We start from the raw sequence: 18,116 nt of genomic DNA, 5'->3' as shown, positions 1-18,116 counted from the left end.
TGATTAACCATTGGAGCAATTTATCTAGGAATGTGGTGGATTCTTTGTCACTTGAAGTCCTTAAATCAAGATTAGATGTCTTTCAAAAGGATATACTCTAGCTCAGCTTGAAGTCATGGCCTTGATGCAGGAATCACTAGGTGAAATTCTGTGCCCTGTCTTATGAGAGAAGTCGAACTAGCTGATCCTAATGATCCTTCTGACTATAGTCTCTATGGATTTCAACTTGACTGGAAATTAAACGACCTAAGACACTGTAAAATGAAATACACAAAAGGCCAATTTGTACCTTAGTAAACTACAGAGCTAGGACATATTGTTCTACACTGTGGCATATCATTAAGGTAGCAATACATCAGGTAAAATTCTAAGTTGGTTAGGTGTGCACGAGTGTGTGGAAAGATTGATTAGTTCTCTTTGCCTCCTTGTGACCCTGTTCTCAGTTATTCCTAGTAAATTATTCAGAATCAGTCCCTCCATCTCTTGTAGAGTGGATTCAACAGTGCAGCCATGCCCTGCATATGTGTATGCGCATGCAAATCTCAGTACTTGTCTATTCCCATTCCAGATGCTCTGTATGATGTCATCACAGTAGGAGCCCCTGCAGCACATTATCAGGGATTTAAGAATGGTGGTCTTCGGAAACTGTTGAATAAATTTGAGGCAGAAAGGCGAAAGTAAGTACTTCTATAAATAATGATTATCTGCTAATCAAATAATAAAACAGTCTTATTTGTTAAATGCGTAACAGATAGTCTGTTTGTACTAGTTAAGGCATCTCTCATGAGACAGTTCATTTATCTTCCCCTCTCCAATAGATTGCTTTGAATTTGTTTGGGATATTTTATTTATAGCAAGATTTATTTTTTAACTCTGGACTCAACATTAAAGACCTTATAATGTTTTCTCTCTCTGTTCCGGGGAGCCTAAGGAATATTTAAGCTTAGAAACATGTTGCTAAGAAAGTGCTTTATGCTAAGTGGAGAGTAATTGTAGCTATATTCCAATGTAGTTTCTTGTAATAGTTACATGTATCATGTCTATAGATAGCACTTTCCATTTTTCAGAGCACTACAGAAATGTTAAATAATCTTCTCAAGTCCCCTGTGAAGTACATAAGGAAATATTATTATTCCCATTCTGCAAAATGGGAAGCAGATTCAGAGGGAGAAAAAAAAGCTTTATTATAGCCTCAGTTCTGCAAAAGCACTTATGCACATTCAACATTACACTTAAATATTTTGTTGACTAAGCATGGGATTATGCATGTGCTGTGTGGGCCCTTCAGAAGCTCTGAGCAATTGCAATTCCCCCTGAATTCAACTGTAGTTGTTAGTCCTCTGTGCTTTTGAAATTCAGGCCTTCAATGACTAGGTCAAGCCTATACAGTCAATAAATGGCACTTGGATTAGAACTCGAGGTACTGGCTCCCACTGGCATGCTCATTACTCTAGAGCCCCATGATTCTCCATAAAGAGAAATTACCTCTTCAATCCAATGCTCAGCAAAGTTTATTATTATTAACAGTATCACAAAGAATAAAACAGGAGGTGATACAGATTAACTGTTTATATCAGTGTCACTTAGAAAAGGTTTTGCATTAACCCCTCAATGCACACAGTTTGCATTTTCTCTAGTCATCTATCAGTACAGAATGCATTTTAAGCTCTCAGCAGGAACTCCACACCTACCTCTCTGATGCCAAGGGAGTAAAATGAAATGCAATATATTTAGTTTTGAAGGCAAGTGAATGACTGAGCTACTAGTTCATAATAATTCTATAAAGCAGCGCCAAGGGGTAGTGCTAGAAAATGCCTAGCTCACACATATCTGACACTTAAAAAACTATTATTTCTTTATTATTTTAAGTTGCATAGATGTAAAAATCTTAAGGACAAGATTTCCCTGGATTGTTTACAGACAAGAAAGCTTGAAAATGCAATGTAAATATCATTCAGTGTTAGAGATTTTCATGAAGTGGACTTGGTGCTGAGAGTTATTTCACGTTCTGTTGCCAGTGAATGGCTATACATACAGAAGGCTGACCCCCTTCTCTCCCAAGAGTGGGGAGGCAAATGAAATTTGCTTTCACAAATACAAAACAAATAATCATATAATGACATTTAATAAAGCAGTTCTTCTAAAAAGCCCTCCAAAATTTGTGCCCCAGAAGTGCATCACTTGCAAAACCTGTGCGTTTGTGTGAAAACTTGTGTGTGCACACAATACTTTGCACTATTATAGTGCCTTCTATCAGAGGATCTCAAAGGACTTTACACAGATTAATGTATTAACCCTTTCAACATATATTTGTATTTTCATCTGTGTTTTATGGATGGAAAAACTAAAGCACAGAGACATTAAGGCCAGTGTTTTTGAAGTTGGAAGCCTAAAGTTACCTAAAGAGAGAAAGTTACCTATCTGTGTTAATTTCAGTAAGAACAGTTAATGCTGAGCACCTTTGATAACCAGCCTGTTGTTTAGCTGCCTAACTTTAGTCTCCCGTATTTGAAAATTTTAACCTAAATGACTTGCGCAAAGTCTTACTAAAAGTGTGTGTCAAATTCAGGAATACTGACCAGTTCTTGACCACCCAAATCCTTTGCTTTCCCTTTTGTGCATTCATATGCCAGTGTGCAAATGTGGATATTACATATACAGATGAAAGTGCATGCTCTTTTTAAAGTCCATTTTTGAAAATTTGGCCTTTAACATTAATATGTTTTGGGGAAAGCTTTCCCTTGTGGTAGTGAAGACAATGAAGTATATGTCATGTTTTTCTTTCTGGCTACTGTTAAGGAAGATATCTACTCCCCAAGTATGATTCCACCTTCCGAAGCATGGCTTGTTTGATAGGAATGTGACTTTCACCTCTACATTCACTTTGAGCTGCCACTCTTCCTCTTACCACTCCTCCTATTTTTCCTAGTGCACATGTTGCACCTGCATTTTATTTCAGAGCTAAGAAGGATGATAGGAGGTTCCTGAGATGTACAATATGCCCCTAGCTATCAGAATCACATCTTACAAAACGTTTAAATTTTAACATTTATTTTACACATTCTTGACCTAGTTGAAATATAGCTTCTTGAAGCTAGTTGAAATATACAAGAAACTATTCCAACATTGAAGTTTCCATTACAGGACACTCTTTGCTTCAGGAGCAGCTTGCTATCTCACCTTCAGAGCAGTTTCAGTGTTCCATAGAGAGAGCGGACATATATTGACAGTTATGTTTAGTGCTCTCTGTCTCTGATTTATTTAACAAGTACACTGAATTTGTTTACATATGTAAATGATTGAACAATATTTTAAAATGTGTGGAAGTTGCATTTGCTAGTATATTTCATAAATTGAGTTTAATTATTCAAATTACTTGCTATTAGAATTATTTGCATTTGTATTGATCCTTTCATTGAGAAGCATCTCAAAGCACATCCCCTTTTTGGTCTCTCTTCTCTACTCCCATGCTTGCTGCTTCTTTTTCTGTCTGTTCTTTCCAAATATCTATCAAGACTCAGAAACACATCTAATTTCCCCACCCTTTCCACTCTTTCATTGTACCTTTTACCTTAGTACAAGCTCCAAAAATAATTGTCTGCAGGGATCTTAGGCAGGAAAGTCTGTTTTTTCCCCTTGCAGGCCTGAGGGAAGGGAGCTGCAGCAGTGATTCCTCTTCTCTCCCCTCTCTAGGGCCCTGGTCTAGGGGGGAATGTGGCAGCTTTTACACAATGCACAATAGCATTCCACAAATATATAGGGCAGGAAATTAATATATCCACCTGAAATTGCAGAGTGAATTTAGGGAGGCAGAAAGTAATTACCCAAATTGGAAGTGCGTGGGATAGCGGGGCTAATAGCCTCGTTTTTGTGGCAAAGCCCTATAGGGTCATCAGTGACCATAAGTGATCAGCACCTAGGGTTACATCCTGTTTATTTGGGATTCAGGGAAAAGTGTCCTGTAAAGAAGATGCATGATGCCTCTTGGAGTTCTCAGGGTGTGTGTACACCCTGCACCATCCCTTAGAAAGGGGCAGTGTGCTTCCCACTCCATGCTTGGCTGGTGTAGTAGGGAAGTAGGAGTCAGTGGAGCCATGGCCCCACATTCTCCACTCTCTGGCCCCTCTGTGGGATGTCTTGTGCCTCTGGGTTTGGTGATGGGAGGGAGCAGTCCCTGTACTCAAGAGAGCACAAGGACTGTAATTGTATCTGGCCCTTGCAAGAGAGCCTCCTCCTGGAACTTCCATGCTTGTATCTGGAGTTGGAAATTGACAGTAAGGTGTGTGTCAAAAGACTGAAAGCAGCAAGGGGACTGGCAGCCACCTCTTATTTACTACAAAGGGCCAGATCCCACAGTTCTCTCTTCCTGCTCCATCCTCTAAAGTCTACAGAAGCCCAGAGCCTGCAATGTGCTGCTCTCCATGGGGCCAGTTTCTGGATATGTGCATAGATATGTCTGTGAGGTAGTACAGGTTTGAGCTTTGACTGCCTTTTGCTACTGAGCTGCTGCAAGGTACCACAGACTGTCAGTGTGGCTTCCGGTAGGTCCCAGGTGCTAGATGGGATGAAGGTACAATGAACCCGCAGCCAACCCTGAAAGGACAATTCCTTCCCCCACATGAAACAGGCCCTTTGCCCATGGGTCCCCAACTGGGAAGAAGCAAAGCCTCCAAAATCCACAGCTCCCCAGCTGCATCTACTTGAGGAAATAGTGCAGGGAAAACTCTGCCAGGGGAAATTGACTGATTTTTGTCCTCCTCCTTTGGTCCCCTGCAGGTTTTTCTTTGGGAAGCAATGAAATGGTCCTAAAATAATCTCCCATAATCTTAATATTCAAGGCAAAGAAATACTTTAGATAGGCAACTTTTGAAAGCAAAAGGGAATATTTGAAAGAAACTTTCTGATTCTTACTAAGGAGAAAATTCTTTTACTGCCCTGAAGATGACTTTATTTTGTATGCATGTTTATTTGGCTGCATGAAAATGCTGTGAGGACACTTAGCATTTCCACGGGCAGCTTAAAATGTTCTGTTTTTACAAAGGGAGCACCTTTTTGAAGTCTTGGTTGAGAGAAAAAGTGACACCTGACAATATCAGGCAGCATGTAAACTGAACCGATAAAAATGCAGCTATAGCAACTGTTTCCTCTAGGCTAACTATGCTGAAGACTTAAAGAGATGTGGAAGAGATTACCTCCCATGTCAACCTGGGAAGGTTCCCTGTAGTCTTCTAGGCAACATTGTCACTACATACAACAGGAGCGCCTAATATGTTTTTGACCCCATTTGATTATTAATACAGCTTATTGAAATATCCAACAATATCAGCATACTAAAAATTATGCAAAACTTCGACTGGGTGTCTTGACTTTGATTCAAATCCACCCCTGCAGTAGAAGTGGTAAGAGGTAATGTTAACTGATATCAAGGTTATGCTCCATCTACTACAGTTTGTGAGGCGTAATTGCATTTTTAATTGTCAAACCAAACAGTGAATATAAAATTCATTGCAAGAAAGTTTACCAAGGGAAAAGAAATAATAGTTCTATATCATTTGGAAGACTGGTTAAAGGAACTTGAAAACATATGGAATTCATTTTCACCATGAGGAAGGTATCAGAGGTACTGTGGAGTCCTATTATAAAGAACAATATTTTTGTAGCTCTTATTGTGATCATTATAACCAAATGATCAGTAAATCCAGGTACTTAAAACAATGAGTTTTCTAAATAAAGAACTTACACAATAAAAAACAAAAATTGATCTTGTAAGATTTTTGTGGGTATTTGATCCCAAGACAGGTTAGTCAGGTTCTAACTGGCTCAAGCTAGCATTTCAATAATCTATACGTTTCTTTACCTGAAACCGAGTGGCATTTAAAAAGCTCCTATCGCTAGAAACATCAGACATCCACAGAATGACCTGATCAGCACAGATGGTAAACACCTCAGCACCAATTAGAATAATTACGAAGTAATTTTTAATCTATATGGACAGATAAGCACTAACCCCAAAATCTACTGTATTAATGATAGAAGTGTTTTGCTGTGATGTCTGTAAGACCTTAAAAAGTAGGACATGCAGAAGTTCTATATGATTCTTGATTGGGGGAGTGATCTCTTTACTTTCTGTAAGGTGGACATCTGGGCTGTATTAATAATCTCTAGATAGCATATTTATTTAAAATGTTTTTATGTGCAGGGTTTGTTTTTTTAAGCAACTCTAGTTTCTAGGAGAATGAGAGAGAAAATCAATTGTTCATGCTCAATCTTCTGTTCTGCTAATACAGACTGCTTCATCTTCCAGTAAATGGAAAGACCTGTCTTTTCACCAATCTAGGTGGCAGAGTAAACTATTATTTTTAGAACCAAATTGTTCAGGAACATGAAGTTAAATGTGCTATACATTATATTGATGTAATGCTTCAGTGCTTTAAATGTTCATAAATCATTTTCAAGTTACACCAAGGAGTTTTTTCCTTCTTATTTAAAAGCTAATTTGGTGCTATGTGCTTCAGCCAAAACACATAGGCTTGTAATTATAAGACCTTTAATGCTCCACTACTAACCATCAAGGAAAACAGAGGTGCCCCAGAAGCTGCATTAGGTTCTGTGATTTGTTTGGAGGGTTTTTTTCCTGCCAGCTTTTAACAAGGACCTTGAAATATTTCTAGTCTTCACTAAAATAAACTTGAAGCTGAAAAAGCATTGAAACGATTTTTAAAAGAGCTATAATCTGTGGTGAGCTGGAGCCGGTTCACACCGGTTCGCAAGAACCAGGTGTTAAATTTAGAAGTCTGTGTAGAACCGTTTGCTAAAGGGGTGCGGTGGCGCAGCTTCCCCCGGGGGGCAATATAAAGGGCCTGGGGCTCCCAGCAGGGTCTGTAGCCCCAGGCCCTTTAAATTGCCTCCAGGGCTCCACTGCTGGAGCCCTGGGGTAGGGCTGTAGGGTTCTGGGGGCTATTTAAATAGCTGCCAGAGCCCCACTACTACTCCAGGGCTCCTCCGGCTATTTAAGGACTGGGGTGGTAGAAGCAGGAGAACCCTGACCCTTTAAATAGCCCCCAGAGCCCTTGGATAGCGGGGGGCTTCAGGGGCTATTTAAAAGGCCGAGGCTCCAGCTGCCTCTGCCACCCCAGTCTTTTAAATAGTCTCCAGAGCCCCGCTGCTTCCCCAGGGCTCCGGCAGCTATTTAAAGGGCCGGGGCAGTAGAAGCAGGGGATCCCTGGTCCTCTAAATAGCCTCCAGAGCCCCGGACTGCTACTGCTACCCCGGTGGGGGAGGAGGGGAAGGAGAAACTTTCAGGTTCTGAGGGGAGCAGTTGGTGGCAGGACGTGGGTTGGGATCGGATGGGTGGGGGTGGGACTTATACTGTACTCACTGTGCAGTTCCCTACCGGGTCTTCGGTGGCACTTCAGTGGCAGGGGGGTCTTCACTCGCTCCGGGTGAAGGACCTGCCACCGAAAACCCGGAGTGAAGACCTCCCCGCCGCCAAAGTGCCACCAAGAACCCAGTAGGGAACCGATTCTTAGGATTTCGGGAGCTCATCACTGGCTATAATTATTTGATATGGGTTTAAATTGTCTAAACAGACCCTTTATTAAACAGAGGCCATATCTTTGACCGAGATGAGTTTCTTCAATAATGTACCATTACCAGGGGTTTCATTAAAACAAAAATCTTCAGAGTACCTATTACCTGTGTCTCATAACCTTCAACCCATTTCCACTATCTGAGGATTCTGAAATGGTAATGTTTCACAGAAACCCCCAGTCATGTTGAAATAATAATGACTTGTGTTTGATCTAATTGTAGCTTTTATTTTCAAAGGGAAATCACAGCCTGTCACACATAGCACTTTTCAGGGAGACATTACTCTTTGTTCACTTTCCCTCTCTTTGTATATGTGCCTGAGGGAGGGAGAGAGAGAGACATGAACATTTTGTCAGTGTCCATAAAATTAATGCATCAGATTCACTGGAAATTTTACCAGAAAACCTCAGCAGCTTGCCAAATCATTCATTTGGTATGTAAAAATTTTATCAAAATATTTTTCTGTGTACTAGATTCTATGGGCCAGATTGTCCCAGGCACTTCTACAGGTGTGTGTATCAGAGAATGGATAACACTCCTACACAAGGGCCATGAATGGTTACAACCTCTATGCTTGGGAGAGAACAGGGACTGCTGCCTTTGGCAGACCTATTGATGCATTCTTCCTCAAAGGGATAGGAGAGTGACTTGGAGGAGGTGAAGCTATGGCTCTGTTCTGTCTTCTGCGCCAGCACAAAGAGCAGGCAGGGAGAGGAGAGAGCACTGCTTCATCATAAACATATCTATAGCAGGCATGCTTCCCCTAAAAGTAGTGCAGTTCCACACTTTCCCAATAAAGGACTTTACCAAAATGGCACAATTTAACTCCCTGCTTTGGGTTGAGATGCAAGCACAATATTTTTCTCCTGAGAACTGTGCTAGTTACTATGGACCAGATTCTCTCCTGTGTTAGGGCATTTTGCACCATTCGACAGCAATCCTAAAGTTGAATTACTGGGCTGAGAGAGGATCTCCCCAAGAGGCAGAACCATGGTAGTGTAGAACCACCAAAGCGGTTCCTATGCCGCTATCACTGCAGCCCAACTGAGGCCACTGTATAGGGCTGGGGAAATAGAGTATACCCAGGATGGTCCTAATCTTAGCTGCTGATTGGCTGCCACAAGCAGTTTAGGGCCATTGACAGCTGAGGGTACTTAGAACAGCCAGCAAGCTGACCTGAGTTATGCTGGGGACTGGGATAGAAGAGTGCACAAAACCAAGCTAGGCACACTAACATCTCCAAGCCGCAAAATCTGGCCTTGGCTGTAGCTGAGGATCATGGCCTGTGATGATGTCTTAAGTACAGATAGATTAGATATAATATAGAATTTTACTTTTTTTAATTTATGAAGTGGTATAGCTGTGTTGGTCTCAGGATATTAGAGAGAGAAGGTGAGGGAGGTAGTATCTTTTGTTGGACCAACTTTGGTTGGTGAGAGAGACAAAGCTCTTCTTCAGTTTGATTTAGTATTCTGGACTGGGGTGTTTTAAAATGGCCTAAGGAACTTAGTTGCACAGCTCCCTGTGAAATTCAGTGGGGAAGCTTGGTGCACAACTCCCAAAAGTCTGATTCAAAATCGCAGGTGAGTGGATTAAGAACATAAGAATGGCCATACTGGGTCAGACCAAAGGTCCATCTAACCCTATATCCTGTATTCCAACAGTGGGAAGTGCTAGGTGCCCCAGAGGGAATGAACAGGTAATCAGTAAGTGATCCGTTCCCTGTCATTCATTCCCAGCTTCTGGCAAACAGAAGCTAGAGACACCATCCTTGACCATCCTGGCTAATAGCCATTGATGGATCTATCCTCTAGGAATTTATCTAGTTCTTTTTTGAAGATTCAGATTTATTTCCTGGATGCAATAAGTTTGCCATATTTTTATCAATTTAATTTTCCTCATAACTTTTCATATTATAATTGTATCCATGAAACTATAAGTGATGTTTAAACAGTAATCCACTGGCTAGGTAGACAGTGTAATATATGCATGTGTATTTGTTCACAGTTATTTTGTGAGGGATGTTTTTCCTCCAATGTGCACCTTATCAATTCTGCATTTTAACATCAGCAGTTATTACTGTGGGAAACACTGGATCAAATGTTCATTATTAAAAGATTTTAACCCTCTTGCAGATGGTGGCAATTTAACTCAATTACAAAAATGAGTCAGTTAACAGCAGGAGTAGAGTTGGAGTTACATGGAGTGCCATTAAGAACTAGACATTTAGCATATTGCAGTACTTCTTGCCAAACTGTGTTAACTTAGTTAAGAGTGCTGAAGTAATTAATATAACCTTTGTTCAAATTGAACTACTACTACATTGCCATTAAAAATAATGTAAAAACTGAAATGATCACGTAAGGTAATCTGCATATAATTGATTATCAGCAATACTATTATGTGAAAGTTATGTTATACATTCCAGTAAACTGTTTTACTCTAACCCAGAAGACATAATTATAGTCTCTTTCAACATATACATCCCTAATTATATACTTTATATGTCAGGAGTATATTTTTACATTGCATCTGATTTCACATGCAGGAGCTACAACATTTCCTCTCCCCAGTGCACAAGTTTAGTCTCAGTTGTAACATCCTACATTCAGCTTTTGCATTGATGTGCCTGTCATTTAAAAGTTTCTTCATCAGATTTATCGACAGGGCCTCATGCATAGTTTTTCTGTAATACTGTTTATGAAATTTGTTTGTATATGAAAATTGAGTTCTGAAAAATATCCTGGGCACAAGGTAATTATGGAAATGACTTCTCCGGTGAATCTTAAAGTACAGAAGCCTTTTCATCAGATATGGAGACACAACATTAAACAGAAGCCCTTTGTTTAATATGAGGACACCAAAAAATTAGAAACGTCAAAAATCTCCAAAAGGAGTAATTTTAATTGTTTTGAATCTGAAAACTAATTACTGAATTTCTTTGAAATTTTATTGAAAACTTCTTATGGTCACTGGGAGTTAACCTTAAAATTTTGAAAGCCTGAAGATTTTTGGTTGTTTAGTGTCTTTAAAGTATGGCAAATCAACCACATAAGAGCCTTAACTCAGAAGGGAGACCATCTCTGTCTTCACAATTTACCTTTATTTAAAAGCTGTAATTGCCGATACATAGAATGGGAAAGACCTTCAATGTCTCAGGAAATCTATTTACTGTGGATGGTATGTGTTTAATAGCACACACTGTAACTTTCCTGCTACAATAGGTAATGGGGATCAGATTTGGGAGGGCAGTCAGGGAAGGCTAGAAATGGAATGCTAATAGGAATCCAAGGGAAAAGAATGTAGACTGTGTGTGATGGGGATGTTAGAGAGCCAAATGCATCAGGAGCCTGCAGTATGGTGGACAGGGGAAATCAATAGAGCCCTGCAAATCCGCAGATATCCACTTCATATCCGTCGATGCGGATATCCACAGACTATTTTGCAGATAGTGGACTGGATGCAGATACAACCACGTAGGGCTCTACTCACTGATGGCACTTGGCCCACGGCGTCCAGCATGGGCAGCTCGGGGGGCACAGCACACTCGGGGCCAGCAGCCAGTGCCTGGGGCTGGGTGGCAGGTCGGAGTCAGGGTTGTGCAGTACCTGCTCAGTGCGCCGCTTTCTGTCCAGCAGCTCGGGCCCCTTGGGCAGTGCCAGCGTCACCACCGTGGCCTGGGAGCACTGACTGTGCTCCCAGTGCTGGGCCGGGCCTGGCCTGGCGGCTCCTGGGTAACAGGGCCTGCCCCTGGCCACGGGGATTGGAGCGGGTGTTGCCCTGGCGCCTCACCCCTCTGCCCCACTGTGATGCAGCACACACTGCTGCTGCCATGTGCTATCGTTCACAAGCTCCCAGGAGCAGCACATGATGCAATGCCCCTTCCCCCCAGCCTCCCCCTGCACCCCCCTTCTCCTCGAGACACTGCCGCCGCACTGCCCCCCACCTCCAGTTGCCACCCTCATACTGCCTCTTCCCTGCAAGCCCTTGCCCCTCACTTGCTCCCTTCCCTCTCTCCCCTGTTCCTAGCCCTTGTGAGACAGCTTGCTGCTGTGGATGCGAATGCAGATGTTGGTACAAAGATGGCCAGTGGATCACGGGTTGATCCTGGTGGATGTGGATTGGATGCGGCTCCACATTTTTGTATCCTCGCAGGGCTCTGGGGATCACCAAAAAGAGTTGGAGAGGAACTATCAGGAATAGAAAGCATCAGTGATTCTGAGGGTACGTCTTCACGGCATAGTTAACTTGGGCTCTTACTCAGGTGTTGTCCCTAAGCCCCCTTCCATCCACATACAAATTCCTAGTGGTGTTATGCTCAGGTCCAGGAAAACCGCCCAAAACAAGCCTGATTGGTCAAAAAGTGCCGTGAAAACTACAAAAAATTAGCATGGGGCAGGAATTTGCGTCATTGCACTGGGCAGGGTTTGAGCAAAAAAAACACCTGTGGGGTATAGTCCAGTTAAAAAACAAAAGCATACGGAAAAAACTCTGCAGGATGACTGCATGAAAACTGTCACCCAACTTCTCAAAAACAAGCACACTTACTTTCTATATGCTACTTTAGCAAGTAGCTGGCCCAGAAGGGGTATAGGCTAAAGCTCAGATGCTTTCACTCTGGCTGGTAACCTGCCCTGAGGGTGCAGGCTGTATCACTCAAGTGCTGATAGACCTCCCGTGCCTTCCCAAAATTCCCTCTGTTTGCCCAGAAGGACAGACAAGTTTTCCCACAATTAACTAAGAGAGAATCACAGAGTAGCTCAGTCTATTGCAGCGCAAAGAATCCTGGGATGTGCCCCCAAAAGTCCTAGTGAGTCACACACATGGTTGTGTGCAGCACCTGTGAGGACACAGTAATTTAGGTATGGCTCAGTGGAGTGGCTGTTCACAGTTGGTCTAGACTGACCCAGGTGCTGATCATCCTGGCTAAGTCTGCACTGAAGATATCGTGAGAGGGGAAGCAGCAATGAAAGACAGAAAATGAAGAACAGATTACAGCAGTATTTCAGGTTGCAATTCAGCAAAGTATTTATGCATACTTAAGTCAGGATGATTTAAATGGGACATAAACTTGTGCTTAAGTGCTTTGCTGTATCAGGGCTACAGTGAGAGAAAACCGGCAAGGAAAAGGGGCAGTGAAAGATGCACTAACAGGGAAAGCAATAAAAAGAGAGGACTGGGAGAAAATTGAAATGAGAGAAAGCAATAAGAGTCAGAAAAGCAAACAGGAGGATCAGGGTTCAAATCCTGTTCAGTGAAGTGAAGGAGGAAATAAAGGCTAGATAGAGAGAGAGAGAAGAACAATGAACAGTTGCACCTAGGGAGATAGGGTATGCACTGTTTTATTATCAGTAACATTCCAGGAGCCTACCCACTGGGGAAACTGGTAGTTCCAGTTACATCATGGAGAGTTAAATATTGTCTGAATTCAAATATAATCTGTTTGTTTGTGGATAGTTACTCACATGTTTACAGTTCTCAGCTAGCTGTGTGGTTCAGCTCCAGACTACTAGAACCACCCTGCATCAAAGCTTGCCCCTGTCCTTGTCATCCTGAACTCTCTAGCTCTTGCCACACCTGTCTAATGTGCTCTCTGTTGAGTGGATAACAAAGTGAAATGAACTCTGCAACAGAGCCCAAAGGAGCAAAACAAAGCGTGAGAGAACCCAGATGATGCATTCTGTCACTTTTTGCTAAGTTAGGGCTGTGGTGTAAACTTACCAAAGATTTTGGATAGTTCTACTTTCAAGCACAATTCTCTGGATGGCAAAGGAAGGATCTTGTACAAGAGGGTGAGGGGAAAGAGGCAATAGACCAAAGGAGAAGTAGGGGAGACAATAGACATGTACATTGATAAATTGATAAAGACATGATAATCTGGAAGGACTGGAAGAGGCAATAAGGAAATGAAAGAGGATGGTGCTTGGTTAGGAAAGGAAATGGAATACATTTTCAGCAGGAGACTCAAGGCATAAATACACCTAGTTTGTAAACAATGAAAAAGGAAATCAATAAGTTTCTGGTGGGGCATTTGAGTGTTCTAGCAATAATTAATTTCCTCCCTTTTCCATAATCTTTTCTCCCTGGTTCTATGCCTTCAGTTGTCTAGAGAAATTAGACATGTGACCCTTGTTATTGGAAATAACTCGTGTCCTTATCATTTTGTGAGCAGATCTCTGATGCTGATCAGAGCCTGTTATGAGCCCTTGATCAATTAAGCGTTAATGGCCCATTTTGGAGAACTTCACCAGATAGGTAATAACCTACTAGAGGAGTTAAGATGGAAATTTAGGGAGCCTAATGCTTGTTCTTGTCATTACCCAGCCAGCATTGATCTCTGAACATGTCGTTAATGGTAATATAAACCTTTCTTTCTCCGCAATTATAAAATAAAAATTCAAGGATTTTCCTCCCCCCCACCCCCCTCGCTTGGCATGATCATCCTTCAGAACACCATGGGAATAATTAGTTTGAATAATACTCTCTGGAGTGTTCATCAATGAATAGCCTCCTGTCCTTGTTCCAGCACAGACTACTTTTAGCCTATCAGGAAGACGGATTTAAATGGTGTCAATAAAGATGTATAGTAAAGCTTGAAAAACCTATCATTCTTGTGATATACATAGTGAGAACTTGTGTCTTGTGCACAGTTAACCATCTGGCTATTTACAGTGGAAACAGTTTTTGACATTCTATGACTGTCTCCACGTTTGTTATTACAGTACTGGATACCAGTGTATTTACTATTCACCTGAAAACACAGCCAAGGCAAAAGAAGTTCTCAGCAACATCAATCATCTGCAGCCCCTCATATCAAGCCATGCAGACCAGCTGCTTAATTCTGCAAGTCAGCATTCTCCAGACAGCTTGAAGAATTCTTTAAAGATGCTTTCAGAAAAAGTAAGATACAAATTTTTACTGCAATGGAAAATGGAATAAGCAAATGCCTAGCTGATGTCTTTTTCTGCATAAATTGACTTTCAGAGCATCAGGAAATGTTAAATATGCTCTGTAAAAATCAGCCTCAAAATGTTGCCATAGGAATAGAATACACTAGACATATTTCCATTTGCATTATTATTGAGCATTTCTTTAGGCTTTCCGTGTTGGAAATAATGCAGTTTATAGAGCATGAGTGGATTTTATTTTAAAATATAATTTTTATTTCACGTCTTTACTTTCCTCTAGTGGCCACACACTGGGAATTTACCAAAGATAAAGCGTCTTGAATTTTGAGGGATGATAAGCTATTATTTGTTCTCATTCCATGAAACTTCTGACGACTTACTGAACCTCCCTCTTATAGTGGAGGCCATTCTTGTGAGTTAGTTCTGGACCAATAGAATGACGATGACCATAGAAGGCAGTGTGGTCTGGAGGAATGAGCGTGGGAATGGGAGTCAAGAGATCTCAAGAGTCTAATCTTGCTTTTACACTGACTAACTTTGTGGCTTTGGGCATGCCACTTCACTGTCCTGTCTTAGTTTCCCTAACTCTAAAATAGGGATAATAGTTACCCAGCAACTGCATGGGGTCATTGTGGGTTAGTTAATTTATGTCTGTAGAGTACTTCAAAAATATAACATGCTATGCAAATATTAAGTATTTGTCACAGGTAACTGGTCCCTGTAAGCAGAACTAGGCCCAGCTCCTCTATGTCAAAGTAGGTGAGCTAAATCCGGCCAATTAAAGGGGGCGGGGCTAGATCTGAACCTGCAGGGGACAGGAAATGAAAGGTGGAAAGGAGTATTGGGACAGGCTGTGCCTGGGGAAGGGAAGTCATGGTGGAGAGGAGCCAACTCTTTTGGTAGATCCCTGGAGCAAGAGGCCAGGTGTTGAGGGATGCAGTCCTGGGGCTACTGCTCCAAGAGGGGCACGGATTGGCTAGAGCTAGTAAACTGCCAAAGGAGCCTGGGTGTGGTGGCCCCGAAGCCTGAGAGAAAAGGAGTGAGTTCAAAGATTGTTTTTCTGTGTTTTTAGTTGCCTGTTTTAAGAGAATAAACCTTCTTAAAGGAGACTGGACGTGGTGGCAAGTGTTTAGAAGCTGGGGAGAAGCCCTGCCTTGTGCCAGTACCACTGCCTTGTAGATGATACCCTCTGTAATGTGATCTCTCTCTGACTTTATGGCACTACCAGTAATCATTTCACGTTGTCTCCAACTATTGTGCAGCAGGCAAGTTTGTGAGCTGTTAAGCAGGAATACACTAACAATACGTTTTTCAGTGTGGGAGATTCCAATTTGAATATTGAGCTCAATCTCATTGTGCGAAGAAGGCACTGTAAGCACAATGCATGCCCATTTACCTGTGAAGTCAGATGTTAACAGAGAGCTGTGAAGTCAACAAGGAAGCAGTACACAGAAAGTACACATTCGGTAAAGAAGGGGAGCCGAATGTTGCTCTCACTTTCGGTTCTGCAAATCCCCAGTAACTCCAATGAGAACAATACAATTCTGGTGGATTTGAGTGACATAACTGAAAGCAGAATTTGGCTTGAAAAAAGGGAGGAACCTCATTTGCTCAGTAGCAATTGCTGCTGACTATTCAGTGATAATATTGATGAGACTCTGGAGGGAGCCATGTCAAGATCCCCTGGTAAGAGCAGAGCTGCTGTGATATGGGAGTATTCAAAGAAGGAGGAGGAAAGTTGTACTGGGATAAAATATAAAAAGATCTTTGTGATGCAGATTTCAGCACCTTACTACTTAGGAACTAGAGTTTCAGTCCTAACCAGGTTCTCTCTCCTAACTTCTGTAATTCTTTGACTTGTTGAGTGGGGAGGAAGTAGAAGCCCTGGGAAATGAGGCAGAGGACAGTTGTATAAATAGCATTGCATTGGGAGGGCACCCTATTTTAGAAGCTGGGAAGAAAATCCTTTCAGAAAAGACAATCCAGTGTGATGGTTCTCTGGGTATCCAGGACTGAGAGTCACCTTGTAATCATAGCCTCCAGTATGAGGATATGTTGATTGTGTTTGGATGGGTGACAGCTCCTGAACACCACCAGCCTGTCAGTCACTCAAGCCCTCTGCTCTGGGATGTGCCAGCATGTACTTTGCCTTACAGTTTAACAGTAGGTGCACCCCAGTCCCTGAGTCCCTTTGAAGCATTCCCCTTGGTTATCCAGCCATTGACACTAGCTCCTCATAGAACTACTAGGCCTGCTGTTCTCAAAGGAGCCACTTGTGAGATTCAGTTCAGGATCAGCACTTTGCTTTAATACCACAATACTGAGGTATGTTTATAATGAAAACAATAAGTTATTATCAAAAAGTCAAGATTCAAGCAATCATGAGTAAGGATATTAGAAACAAATGGTTACATATAAGACAAAATTATAACACACTTTCTAGAGACTAAATTTAGCTAACGTGTTAACAACCTCTGTCTAAAGAAGCTTTATTTCACCCAAAGTCTTTTGCAGCATTTTCAGCCAAGCTTAGCTGAGATCCCCTTCTGATGAATGTAAGCAGGCTGTCCATTTATTTCCTAGGTGCAGGATGAAGGGGGGGTCTGTTTCCCCTCCTACATATATCTCCAAAGTTCACGATCTGTCCTCAGGGACAGGATAATCACCTGTGCCTTGTTTTTCTTGTGTACTGCTTTCTTATTGAGGCCACATCTGTAACATCTGACTTCATATGTAAATATGCATCCACTGAGCATAGGATGCTTAATTTACATTCCAACAGAGAGCTGTACATTTCTTTTGTCGTGTCTGGAAGAAAACCTGTTCCTCACCTCTGCTAGTGACTAATACCTTGATACAAACTTTAAAACATCATATTGGTGTATTTATACATGACTGCTTACATAACACCTTTCACAATGATATTAATAACCATTGTGACCCCTGTTTTTCCATTAAGACCTAATATGACATTCTTTAATGAACCACAATCAAGATATTCCTTGACCTCTGTTCCTGTTGGCACTATGGGTTCTTGGGTCTCACCCAAGATATTTTAGAAACTTCATGAAAGCTTTTAAATTGTGCTAGATTAGGCGGTGGTTTAGTTGTGTGTACTAATATGGACTTCAAGGACTAGGATTAAACCACCAGTTAGCATATGAACTCAGATTCCAAGAAGTGAAAAGCTAATACTCTAACTGAAGTGTCACTATCACATCCTAGCAACTTTCCATACAGTTGGCAGCACTGAGACCAGGAACTAAGGCCACGTCTACACTACCGGATAAATTCGAATTTGCTTAAACCGATTTTATAAAACAGATATTATAAAATCGGTTTAGCGCGTCCACACTAGGATCCTTAAATCGATTGTGCGCGTCCATGGTCCAAGGCTACCGTCGATTTCAGGAGCGGTGCACTGTGGGTAGCTGTTCCACAGCTATCCCATAGTTCCCACTTCCGGGTTGAGAGCCCAGTGCCTGATGGGGCAAAAAACATTGTCCCGGGTGGTGCTGGGTACAGCCTCACCCCTCCCTTTGTGAAAGCAGCAGCCAACCATTTCGCGCCTTTTTTCCTGGGTGAAGAGAGCAAACGCCATAGCACAGCAAGCATGGA

At 41.8% G+C, this 18,116-nt stretch overlaps 1 protein-coding gene across 3 annotated transcripts in view; it reads left to right on the top strand.

Annotated features, from left to right (window-relative positions):
• INPP4B (inositol polyphosphate-4-phosphatase type II B) overlaps positions 1 to 18,116 on the top strand; it is a 329,709-nt gene that overhangs the window by 184,302 nt on the left and 127,291 nt on the right. For all 3 annotated transcript variants that reach the window (XM_032768984.2, XM_075066288.1, XM_032768983.1), the window contains 2 exons: positions 569 to 677; positions 14,313 to 14,490. In XM_032768984.2, the coding sequence (XP_032624875.1) occupies positions 569 to 677; positions 14,313 to 14,490 (287 nt within the window). The remainder of the gene's footprint in view (positions 1 to 568; positions 678 to 14,312; positions 14,491 to 18,116) is intronic.

Source organism: Chelonoidis abingdonii, chromosome 5 (assembly GCF_003597395.2).
Source record: "Chelonoidis abingdonii isolate Lonesome George chromosome 5, CheloAbing_2.0, whole genome shotgun sequence".
Classification (NCBI taxonomy): Eukaryota; Metazoa; Chordata; order Testudines; family Testudinidae; genus Chelonoidis; species Chelonoidis abingdonii.
Note: the sequence above shows the minus strand (reverse complement) of the source record. Positions and strands in the feature narration are given on the sequence as shown.